The sequence below is a fragment of the Podarcis liolepis genome, assembly GCF_965112155.1.
Source record: "Podarcis liolepis genome assembly, chromosome: 2".
NCBI classification, from domain to species: Eukaryota; Metazoa; Chordata; class Lepidosauria; order Squamata; family Lacertidae; genus Podarcis; species Podarcis liolepis.
This window is the reverse complement of record NC_139555.1, coordinates 123,863,410-123,876,510: the sequence shown is the minus strand read 5'-3', so window position 1 is coordinate 123,876,510 and position 13,101 is coordinate 123,863,410. Positions and strand designations below refer to the sequence as shown.

General features: G+C 42.1%; 1 protein-coding gene across 1 annotated transcript; it reads left to right on the top strand.

Annotated features, from left to right (window-relative positions):
- Positions 1-3,378: 3,378 nt before the first annotated feature.
- Positions 3,379-6,257, top strand: LOC310699296 (rab11 family-interacting protein 1-like; the record flags this gene model as incomplete). The annotated part of the gene is made up of 4 exons (XM_083486943.1): positions 3,379-3,715; positions 3,813-3,838; positions 5,056-5,262; positions 6,009-6,257. The coding sequence occupies 4 exons, from the start codon at positions 3,379-3,381 to the stop codon at positions 6,255-6,257; spliced, it is 819 nt and encodes a 272-aa protein (XP_083343069.1).
- Between the last annotated feature and the right edge of the window lie 6,844 nt (positions 6,258-13,101).

The following is a 13,101-nucleotide window of genomic DNA, read 5'->3' as shown; positions in this document are numbered from 1 at the left end:
CTGATTACGTGATCTTGTGGTGCATTTGTTCATAAGTTGATATTTAAATATTCAGACATGTAAATAAGTGCTGTGAACACCATTAGTGACTTGGCTTTGTTTTTATGTTATTTTTTTAAAAAAATATATATATTTATTGAAAGTTTTTAAGATATAACAAAAAAAAAAGAAAAATAAACATACAAAATAAAAAACAGTTAAAAACACACATTAATTTTCAATAACATAACACTTATTTCCTCGGACCTCCTCATACCTCCCTTCTTTGTATTCCAGTTCGATTTGTTAGTTCAGCAAATCCTTACCATTAAACTTTTACCCATTTGTGAAACCTTTTTTTTTTCATATCTCTTAAAGCATTACAGCTGGAAACCGCTTAGTTTCTATCCAACATCCTTCTAACATTCACTAATTTTACAATGTTTCTGTAAGTAGTCTTTGAATTTCTTCCAGTCTTCTTTCACCGACTCTTCTCCCTGATCTCGAATTCTGCCAGTCATTTCTGCTAATTCCATGTAGTCAATCACCTTCATCTGCCATTCTTCCAGGGTGGGTAGATCTTGTGTCTGGCTTTGTTTTTATGTTATTGACACTGGTGCATGTGGGAGAATTGCTCCCTATAGCTCTAACTTTAAACTTATATCTCTTTCTTTACAGTTGTAAATAGTGAAACAACATTCTTTTAACATTGTTGGGTGACCTTGTTTCTCTTCAGCTCCTGCAAAATGATTAAAATTTGCACCTTTCAGCAATCTAAAATGCAATTTTTATGGCTTGGTGGAATGCAACCTTTGGATAAAACGTTGCTTTTGCATGGAAGCTGTGTGTCACAGAGGCACCACTCTTTTTCCTGCCTGACTCCCGTATGCTTGGTGCTTTGTATATTTCACTGTACTACTAATACTATGATAATACTATAATGTAATTGGGATTAAAAAGGTGTTCTATTGAAAAGAGATGTTACTGATAGATTTTTTTAAATGTACAAAATACTTTCATTCAGGCAACGTGTTGTTTTCTTTTATAAGCATTTGCTGCTGTTAAAAGGTAAATTACAATATGAAGGGGGTGGTTTGCTGTTATGGAAAAATCTATGAGTGAGGCTCCTCAGTCACCCAGCTCGTCGGGCAAAGCCCGTGGGTCCCTGCAGAATAAAGAAAGGAGTCCAGCCAACCAGAGCAAATAGCTGTAGACCAAAGTTTATTGCACAATAGGTTCAAAGAGCAAATTTGAACCCCGAGGATGGGGTGACAAAGACTTTTAAAACTTTCCCACCACATCCCAGAATACAGTTCGTACAGCATCATTGCTACATCACTGACATGTCACCAAAGGGGAGGGGTAGACAGAGGTTCAACCTTGGCAAACATGTCCAGACAAGTCCTTGGTACAAGATTAGCATAAGCAGACATGGCAGGGCAAGACTTAAGATTAGCATAGACAAATATGTCTTAAGTACCCACCACCCAAAAGTAGAATAGAAGTTCCTTTGCATGTCTGGAGCCTGAGGCGAGTCAGGTGATGAGATTTGGCTTCCTTTGGCTAACAAGGAGCCCAGCAATTGTCACCTCTGAGAACTTCCTGGAGTCCTTTTGCCAGGGGAAAATAGCTTTGGAATGGAGGAAACTGGGAAAGGAGATGATTTTATATTATTTTTAAAGCTGGGTGACTTCCCTGAGCTGTCAAGTTGAAAGGATACATTCAGGCATAATATTTGTAATATTTAACTTTAAAGATGTGCCCCCCCTGTAATTTCCATAAGATTTGCTAAAACCCTACACCTTTCCTATTCACTTAACATGCAGCAACCTTGTTAAACTTGTCTTCAAAATGTTTCTGCCTGTCTTACGTTGCATCTGCAACTGACTTTCAGGTTTTATTTTGTCCCTTTTTACAGACTGGGCGCGTCTTCAGAGGATGAAACCAAAGCCACTTCTTCTGCTATTTCTGCACCTCCTTCTGCTGCCCTTTTCTCTCCTTCCTATCACTCTAATAAAAACGACCCTTTTGTCTCTAAATTTGATCCAGAAGAGCAACCTCGGGACACTGATAGGTTTGCTAGTGACAACAATCCATTCACTACAAAATGGGGACAGAAATCCAAACAAGATACTGAATGCTTTATAGCTGCTGCTACCTCTTCTGCTTCGGGGAGTGAAAATAAACCATTTGCTCCTAAAAGGGAACAAGAATCCCAGATAGAGGATTCTTCAAACTCTGCTAAGTCTCCCCTGCCTGTTCCTGCAACTTCTGTTCTTCAGTTGGAGCCTTCTGCTTTTCAGCTTTCTGATATTGATAATCCTCCCGTGTCTCAAGTGGGAGAGGACTCTGAAAGTTTTAACAGTCCTCCAGCATCTTTCTCCACTTCCTCCTTAGCAGGGAACCGTGATGATTCCAATCACGTTCATGTTGTGCCTTCAGAGAAGCCCCAAAAGGAAGGTTTAACTAATCAGATAGATCCTGGCAATTTGATCCCTGGAGATCTGAATGTAAAAACCCACCACCCTTTCTGTTATTCCAGAAGTGGGATTGGGTGATGAGCAGCTGAGTGATTATCCCCAGGGTACTGAAAAGAAGCTACAAACATGAGTCTGACCAAACTGCGGGAGGCAGTGGAAGACAGGAGTGCCTGGCGTGCTCTGGTCCAGGGGGTCACAAAGAGTCGGCCACGAATAAACAACAAAACAACAACAACAAACAACAACAACTGAAAAGATTGCAGTTTCTGGAGATTTGTCCAGGAGTGGAGATGGTTCCTCAGAGTTACGGTCCTCCATTGAGGGGGGAGAGCTGACAGCAAATAAAAAGGCGACTGGTGGGAGGCAGACTGTATCGCTTCTCATGAAGACAAGTGCTCCTGATGATGGATTTGAACTAAACAAACCATTGGTTGCACCTTCAGCACTAGCCCTTGAAAATGCAAGCCATGAGGTAAAGGGATTGGAGCAGAAGAATGCTGACAGCTTAAAAGAAAATAGACAGGGTGATAGTCCTGAGTGTTACGGAAAAGCAGCAATGCGGGAGCGAGCTGCAGGTGGCTAGAAAGCAAAACAGGATGTGAATGTTTGGGACTGTACCGGGGAAACAAAGGGGCAGTCTATTCACTGTGCTGAGCACCGGATGTTAGCTCAGAGTGTCATCTGACCTGTACTGGAAGTACAGGGGTGGAGTTTTTCTTTCTACTGTTGGAGTCTGATGAGTGCAGACGCGTTTCTCTGTACTGCTGCAAAGACAGAAATAAAGACATGTAAATACATTTCTGTCTGTCTCTTTCCCCTCCCTAGGGGAGGCAGGGAAAGGAGAAGAGTGGTGTGTCCTTCTCATGTTTGAGGAGGATCGCCGATAGTGACCTAGCCTGTATCCTGCCGGGAGACACAGATGGGGAGGTCAACAAGGATTCCAAGCCGAGTGCCTGGAGAGTGGCCAGTTTCCTCTGATAAGGCTCAAGAATCCAGACAGGGTGATAGTCCTGAGTTCTCTGTTAAGCCTGTTCAACTTTCCCCTCTGCCCAGTTCTTCTCACTCTATTAGTTCTTTCCAATCTGATGCTTCTGGCTGTAATAGAGCAGAGCCTACGAAAAAAGCTACAGCAGAGGGCTTGGGTACCAAAGTGGATCCCTCTGGCAAGAAGAAGCTGCTCCAGGCATGGGTTTCACCCTCTGAAACACATCCCAATCAGAATCTGCAGAGTGACGGGACTTATCCTGCTAAGCTCAGTGAGAGGAATTGCGGAGGGGGGGGGAGGAGCAAAGATAAAGGCTCAAGTGCTATACTGTGCATGGCTTTGATTCTTCCCTCCCCTTTGTAACACAGTGAGGGGTTTTGTGTCCTATGGACAGGTGAAAATCTTTCCCTGTTGATCTGTATCTATTTCTTGTAGCAATGTCAATGAAGGAATGAAACTGAGCAAAGGTTTGTTTTGCTTAGGCAGTAATCAGACTCTATTTTCACATTGTTGTGACATGACAATAAAGGTATCATAAACTGGAACCAGCACTTCATATTTTACCTCTAATTTTACTTTATTTTTTAAACCCACTGTCCTGTTAAAATACTAAATATATTTTTCATGTTTTGTCAAAATAAGTGAAAGCAGCAGTTGGATAAATGCTTAACTTTTTAAAAAAGCGGTGTTAGTTGTGATCATAAGTGCAGTGCAATTTACTGCGGCACAGGTTTTGTGTTACCTAGATTTCTGAAGAGTTCCAGGGGTGTAATTTAACTAAAAAAGAAAGCAAGGCAAACTTTTGCAATAAACTTTGTTGAAAACTCTCTTTTTTTTACACTTGCTAAACATCTGGGTAACTACACAAATATCCAAGCAACCAACCCTATTTTATGGTGGGGGGAGGAACAGATGTTTTGAACCATCAAGAGTGTCAGACTAGGATTCCACTCAGTGATGGGCCAGTCTCTTATCTCTATGTCTAACCTACTTCACAGGGTGGTAGTGAGGAAAACGGGGGGGGGGGTGTATTCAGGGTCCTTGAAGGGATATAAATAAATAGGTAAGTAAAACTTTTCATTTGAGAGCTTCTAAATCAGTCTTGAAGTGTAGAGAGGAGGGCAGAATAAATCTTCTGTTTTAACAGTAAATATAAAATCTAAACTTGCACTAATAGAGGTACATAGAAGCGGAAAATGTACTTTATTCTTTTTAGAAGCCAAAGCAGAAACATGTGTGCATGCGGTGCTTCATGCAAGACCAAAAGTAAAGCTAAAGGTAAAGGGACCCCGGCTGTTAGGTCCAGTTGTGGCCGACTCTGGGGTTGCTGTGCTCATTTCACTTTATTGGCCAAGGGAGCCGGCGTACAGCTTCCAGGTCATGTGGCCAGCATGACTTAAGCCGCTTCTGGCAAAACCAGAGCAGCACACGGAAATGCCGTTTACCTTCCCGCCAGAGCGGTACCTATTTATCTACTTGCACTTTGACATGCTTCCAAACTGCTAGGTTGGCAGGAGCAGGGACCGAGCAACGGGAGCTCACCCCGTCGCAGGGATTTGAACCGCCGACCTTCTGATCGGCAAGTCCTAGGTTCTGTGGTTTAACCCACAGAGCCACCCACGTCCCTTCAGACCAAAAGGAGAACTGCACAAAATTGTTCAGGTACAAAGTACTATAGGACTGCCTGAACTAATTGTGTGTGCTTCTTTCAGACTTCATCCTGTGAAACCAATGCATACTACAACAAGCAAATCATCTGCAAAAAACCAGAGCATAACATCAAAGATCTTGGATAACCAAAATGAAGCCGATATAAAGGTAATTTAATACTATATTTTAAAACCTAATTGGGTGGTCTGTGCCTTGAGTTAGGAAGCTTGTAAATTTATTGGCGGGATTAGACAAACTGCAAAGGGGTATAGTCGTTTGGAGATGGAAATGTGTTCAAGTTTTCTAGGTGTACGATTCCCCCTGCCCCTGCTATCCTACCGATCTGGGCAATTTTCTGAGCCTTTTATTGACACAAGTTTAGATCTGTGAGTGGGTATGAATTCCCCAGGCTCAAAATTTGCTATCTTCACCAAAGGACTTTGGCCTGAAAGGGATTTTTGTTTTCAGATAAGCAAGGTTTAGTGATTTAGTTCCTCCAACTAATATTGCAAATGATCTGTTTGGAGTTTGAGCACAGAACCTGAATTATTATCACTTAACTGAAACAACCACTACTGCTGCTGCTTTGTATTTATTTAGTACTTTTCGCATATTTTGAGGAGGGTCTTATCGTCACTTTTCCATGTTTATTACTGGGAAGAAATAGTTGAAGGCAGGTGTACAGAAACCTTGTATGCACATTTATCTGCATGCCATAAAAGTACTTACTGGCAAATCCAGAAATTCTAGTTTTTTGTGAATCTTCAGTAGCTTTTAAGATGCTTTGCTCTGACATCATTCCTGGGATTCCCCAGCAATCCCTGAAACCAAAGGTTTCTATACCTTCCTTCTGATCCTTGCATCAGTGCTTGATATCAAAATGACTTTAACCTGTTCATTCTTCCTTCCTAAAGAAATATGATCCTTCAGATCCCGCCTGCGCTTATGGTCAGCTGACACACAGCGAGCTGATCCAGCTGGTCTTGAAGCAGAAAGATGTGATTGCAAAGCGAGATCAGCAGGAGCGCGAGCTGGAAGACTACATTGATAACTTGCTTGTCAGAGTTATGGAGGAAACCCCTAACATTCTTCGAGCTCAAGCTCATGTGAATAAGAAAGCTGGAAAGATGCGAAGGAACCAAATATTTTTTGGATTATATTGATGATTGTGGGGAGTGGGACTGTGGGGAATGGGCTGGTTTGATGAAGGGAGACGGAGATAATTTTTGGTTGGAACCCCCCAGAGACCAACAAAAGACAAGGAAAAGGGCAGGTATAAACAAGAAGAAGATCTGCAGAAGGGACATGGAAGAGACTTAAGGGCCTCGGACATAAGATTACCAGGTTGATGGACTAGATGGAATGGACAGTAAAGACTGACACGACACGAGACCAGGAAGAAGAGACGTTGGATGAAGATTGGAAGAAAATTTTTATTTAGGGAATTAGTCTAAAATTAATGAATATTAGGGAAAATGTTGGATTGAAACTATATGACTCTAGTTGAAATGATATCAGGAGTTATGTATAATTGAGTATTAAGTTTTAAGCTTTAAGGTATTTTATGGTAAGATAAGGTTAAATAAATTAAGGTAATTTGAATAACAGAATATGGGGAAAGATGGAAAGGATCTGTTGAGTTAATTAATAGGTTAAAGTGTCAAGATAAATTATTTTAAAAAAATTGAGAATGATGGAAAGAATTTGCTGAAATAACTAACTAAACTAGAATACAAAAAGGGAGGTGTGAGGAGGTCAATGAAACAAGCAAATGGAAGTTAAAGATATGTAATATGGGATTTGTGTCTTTTTTATCTCTTTTTTATCTTTCTTGTTGTATTGTTGTATTGGTTTTTATGTTTTGTGTTTTTTCTTCTTTTTATGTATTGTAGTGTTGTTTTTTATTTTTTATTTTTTTCCTGAAATTCTGAAATTATTAATAAATATTATTTTTTTTAAAAAAAAGAAAGATGTGAAGGAACCAATTTAACCTAATCAGTGGCTTCCTTACTCAAACTTTGGAAGTAGTGAATGTGGAAAAGCTGCTTGTACCAAAAGAGATTATTATTTACTTGTCTTAGGATAGAGTATGGAAGTGAAAGCTGGACCATAAAGAAGGCTGATCGCCAAAGAATTGATGCTTTTGAATTATGGTGCTGGAGGAGACTCTTGAGAGTCCCATGGACTGCAAGAAGATCAAACACATCCATTCTTAAGGAAATTAGCCCTGAATGCTCACTGGAAGGACAGATCCTGAAGCTGAGACTCCAATACTTTGGCCACCTCATGAGAAGAGAAGACTCCCTGGAAAAGACCCTGATGTTGGGAAAGATGGAGGGCACAAGGAGAAGGGGGCGGCAGAGGACGAGATAGTGGGACAGTGTTCTCGAAGCTACTAACATGAGTTTGACCAAACTGTGGGAGGCAGTGGAAGACAGGAGTGCCTGGCCTGCTCTGGTCCATGGGGTCATGAAGAGTCGGACTAAACGACTAAACAACAACAAAGGATAAAGTTGACTTATCTTGGAGACTGCCTTATATAATCTACAAAGTCAGTAGTGTTAAAAAAACACCTTTTACCTTTTAGTACATTGTACATGTTTTGCTGCTCCGCAGGTGAAAGGCCTGAAATTATGGGACTGTGGAAGGAGTTGTGAGCCAGATATTATTTGTGAATAAGCTCCAAGGGGCACATTTTTAATGGTTTAGTCAAAAAATGAACACTTCTCTGTAGTTTTTCAACTCCTGATTTCTTTACACTTTTAGGATATTAAGTTTTAGTGCAATATAAGCAATCATATTTACATTAGCTATACTGGATGAATACATATTTATGAAGTACCTTGTTTGGATTTGAGTTCCTGGGAAATAAGCACTTCCACCTGAAAGCTGGTTGCTTACAAGCAGCCCAGTTCATTAGGAATTTCTGTTGTTCTAGCTCCACTGGATCACTAATTATTAAGAAAACAGCTCATTCACTTGGGTGGGGCTTAAGCTGTGCAGGTTTCCTGCCAATTGTGCAAAATTGCCTGCATTTGCCCTTGGGAAGTCAGGAAGATCCATAGTTAAGAAAGTGATGGTGGTTGTTCGAGCAACCCCTGCTGGAGTTCCGTGATAGCACTATCAAAATGAAATGTCATTTGAGAAAGAGGAGGTTAGCTTCTAAGCACTAAACTGACTTCTGTGTCTTATGGTGGTCAGTACAGGACGTATTAAACTTTTGAAATCAATACTGATTTAAACTAACTCTCCCGTCATCTCCTATCCTTCCATGACTCATATGTTGGGCATCATCACTCCACAGCTTTTTGACATTTGAATATTTCATTTTATACCTGCAAGTAGCTGCATTTTATTATTGCCATTTTGCTCAGATCCCTACAATGGAAAAGAATGTACAAAGATTCAGATGGCATCTTTGCTTTTTGTCGCCAGATGCTCCTTTGTATTCAGACCAGGCCTGAGTAAAATAATGTAGCACTTGGGAAGGAAGATGCAGCCCAGAAGCCCAGCACTGGAGGCCAACATAGAGAACATCTGCACGGCTACCATGTATTTCCCCTTGGTGCTCAGGGAGGTGGGCACAAAGGACACCCAAACACTGCAGAAGACCAGCATGCTGAAGGTGATCAGCTTGGCCTCATTGAAGGCCCCAGGCAGTTTCCTGGCTAGGAAAGCCACCGTGAAGCAGAGGGCAGCCAGGAAGCCCATGTAGCCAAGGGCACCATAAAACATGGCAGAAGACCCTACATTACATTTCAGGATAATCTCTGCAGGTTGGGAGTGCATATCAGTGTCTGGGAATGGGGGAGAGGTCCCTAGCCAGGTAATACAGATGACAACTTGGACACTGGAACATGAAAGGACAACAGCATTGGCCAGACTCTTCCCCAGCCATTTCTTCACCCTGTTCCCTGGCTTTGTGGCCAGGAAAGCCAGCACAACGGTAATTGTTTTGGCCAACAAAGAAGAGACAACAACTGAGAAGATGAGGACAAATGCAATTTGTTGGAGAAGACAGGTGGCTTTTCTTGGCTTGCCAATGAAGAGCAAGGAGGACAAAAAGGAGAGCAAGAGGGATACAAGGAGGATATAGGAAAGGTCCCTGTTGTTGGCTTTGACTATGGGAGTTTCTGAGTATTTAATGAAAATTCCTAACACCAAGCATGTGATTAAGGAGAATAACAAGGTAAAGAAAGACAAGAGAATCCCCAAATAGTCTTCATAGGACAGGAAAGTGATAATCTTGGGAACACATTGATCTCGGTCCTTGTTTGAGTGCTGATCTGCTGGACATTTGGTGCAATGGTTTGCATCTGAAAGGAAGATGAGTGATTTCAGTACCCAGGGTCTCAAGCAAGGGACATTCCCAGCCCTGACCCGCAGCTACTATGACTTGAATTGGCAATCTTTTGCTTGCAAATCAAATTCTGTGCTACTGAACTACAGCCTTTCAACCAACAGAAGCAGACACATCTGAAGTTTTCCAGGAAAGCCTCTGGCAAGGCTGGTGGAATGGGGTGGGCACCAAGCAGGCGAAAACACATACTGTTTCCTAGGAGGAAAGCACGGGTCCTACATGGGGCGCCAGAAGAGAACTTTCAGAGAAACCAGATGTCCTATTTCTAATGATTCTAAGAGAAAACCCAATTCAAAATCAAACCACAGGGAGTCTGTCATCACTACTCATGATGATGATGATTTATTTATACCCTACCCATCAGATATGCCAACCTTGGGTAGAGGTCATTTTTTATGGGGGGGGGGATAAAATGAAGAAATAGCATTGTGTTGGACAGGATCACAAAAGTTGTCCCTCGCTTCCTGTTTCCGGCAGTGAGACATGGCTGACTCCCATACAATCGAATCCCAGCCATGCTGGTAATTCAGGGCTGATAGGGGGGTAATTAGCCCTGGCAGACTCCCCAGGGTGGGGGAGGACTGTCTTGTAGACCCGCAGATTGTCCGAGATTGTCAGTTTGCATCAAGGTGCAAGTGGCAGGACACTGGGTCCCAGAGCACGACACGGCTGGAATTCTCCGATGTCACTCTCATAGCCGGAAATATCTGTTTGATAAAATAATTGGATTTGGACAATAAACAGACATAGTCTGGACCGAAGAAGATTAAGAAAAAACCTGCAGAACTGTACAGTCCCTGGTGTTTAAGCTCGGGCTTCAAAGAGATTCTCATCATGGCGTTTGGATTACAGAGGTATTTGGTATGTCTTTTTTCTCTTCTTAACATCTACAATTGGTTTTCTATGCCTCATTAAGAAACCTATTTTTTTAAAAAAAGAATACAGATGGGCTTCTATTTATAATTAAGTATTCAACTGTGCAGCTTTACTCAGACATGAAAGACTTGATAAACATAAAAGAAGAAACAAGATGGCGTTTGTTAATATGATGCAGCACAGAAAGATGAGAATTCCCCCCTTTTTCGAGGGGAGTAGGAAATATTTGCTGGCTGACTTTGTAATATCTTGAAATAACCATTTGGGATAACATATAGTGCAGCTGTTTGCAGAAGTTTTTCATTATGAGAGAGAGAGAAGGCTGAATGGATGTCTAGCAGCCCTTCCCTCTAGGGCCCAGAGGGGGGAGATTGTGTGGTCTCTGAGAAGGCTGATCGATCACCAAATGACTTATATCAGTGGAACACAATTCATTTATATTGCAATATTGCAAACAGTCTCCCCAACAATCTATAGTAACAACTCAACAACGTGGAAGACACTGCGTCACTAAATCTCAAAAGAAAGGTTTGGACAACAGCCTGGATTGGAAGATTGGAATGAAGTCAGGAAAAGCTGTGCTGGTAAATAGACAGTTGGAAAAAATATATTTTTACCAAAAAAAAAGCTGTATTTGATGAATGAAAGGACATATGACTTTTGATATGACTGAGAATCGCATAGCCAGGGGCGGAGAACTTTAAAGTGTTAAAAGCAGAAGGCAGAAATATGAAAACAATGAGAAGAGGCAGGACTGAAGATTTGGAGATATGCTTCAGAGGTCCAGACTATGGGGAACCTGGTAAAATTAATAATTACAATTTGAAGAAGAAGAAGAGTTTGGATTTGATATCCCGCCTTTCACTCCCCTTCAGGAGTCTCAAAGCAGCTAACAATCTCCTTTCCCTTCCTCCCCCACAACAAACACTCTGTGAGGTGAGTGGGGCTGAGAGACTTCAGAGAAGTGTGACTGGCCCAAGGTCACCCAGCAGCTGCATGTGGAGGAGCGGAGACGCGAACCCGGTTCCCCAGATTACGAGACTACCGCTCTTAACCACTACACCACACTGGCTCTCTGGACTATAATTTGGTCTATAATTTGGTCTTTTTTTATTTTAGTTTCTTGTTTGTAATTGGATTATGATGCGGATATGTTGATTGGCTGCTTTTATTGGAAAATAGATAAAAATGATTTTTAAAACACACACACAGAAGTTTCCCTATTCCTTCAAAGCCGTACTTCTCTCACTTGCCTTCCACAGTGGAGACTGTCCCATTTACACAGGGAGCACAATCATAGCAGCAAAGCGGCTCTCCTTCCCAGATGACCTTGACATCCCCAATATGACAGCTCTCAGCACATCTGGAATGAGGAACGGTCTGCCCATAAAGAAAGATGGTCAGGAGTTAACGGTCTTTCTATCCATGCAATAATAGTGGAACCAATAGTCCCAGCTCCTGCCAACCTTGCAGGTCTAAAGTTTACTTGTGCAGGTAGATAAATAGGTGTAGGAAGGTAAACAGCTTTTCCATGCATTCTGGCACTCGCCACAGTGTCCACTTGCACCAGAAGCAGTTTAGTCATGCTGGCCACATGACCCGAAAAAAGCTGTCTACAGACAAATACGGGCTCCCTCAGCTTGAAAGCAGAGATGATCACCACACCCCATAGTTGGATTTGACTGGATTAAACTGGCTTTAACCTTACCTTTACTAAATTGTTCAGGAAATTTTAAACAAAAATAGATTGTGAAGACCTCCAGCGGAACCTCTCCAAACCTCAATGACTGAGCAGTAAATTGGGAAATGTAATTCAATAGAAACAAGAATGAAGTGATGCAAGTTGAGGCAAAAAATATTACCTTCATAAATATGCTCATGGGAGTTGAAGTAGGGATGACTCTCCCTACAAAACTGAAATCCCTTTCAATCCAAAATCCTGTTTTCTTTTTCTTTTTTGGATCATAATCAAATGTATCCGAATGATTTAACCCACCTTATTAAACCAAAGGGGCCACACGATGGCATCCTGATCAATGGTGACTTTTACGTCTGCGGATCCCTCTCTCTCCATACGCCCAACTTTCCCTACGTGAAGGGAGTCATTGGCAAGCATCACGATGTTCACCAGGTCAAATTCAGCTATCAGGTCCCCATTGTCATCTAAATATACTCCACCCATAGAAGCATTGTAGAACTGAAAATCACTCAGGAAACGGTGGAACTGGAATGACAGAGAATACGGCAGCATTTAAGAAAGTTGGCTATTTCCGCCCAGTTGGTTCACCTATCATCTAGGAACCTAGTGGCCATGGAGTATTTTTCTATTTAATGTTCTCAATATACTTGAGGTCTTTCAGAATGGGTTCTTCCTTCAGTTGAGCAGCCTAAGAAATAGGTTCCATCCAAGATCCTGTGAGTTGGGGTTGGAGAGGGTATGGCAGCTCCTCTCAGAGTCCTGCTCCAAGCGGTGGCTGCAGCTGTGGGTCTGGCTGCAGTTGTGGCAGCTACCAGTCAGGCTTTAGACTTGCAGACCAGGCATTTCATGAGGCAGGCTTGTGACCCTTAACCAGAGTGAGAGGCTGGTTGAAAGGGAACTTGGTTTGGTGGAGTTCCCTCTCTGAATGAGAGGCAGTGGGGGGAAAGTAGCTAGGTGGGTAGGGGAGAGCATGGTTGGAGTGGAGGGTGGGCTGGCCACCATCGGGAGTGGAGACCTAGGTGTTTGGTTCCTGTTCCTTGTTCCAGCCCTCTCACACCACCAGAGGTACTAG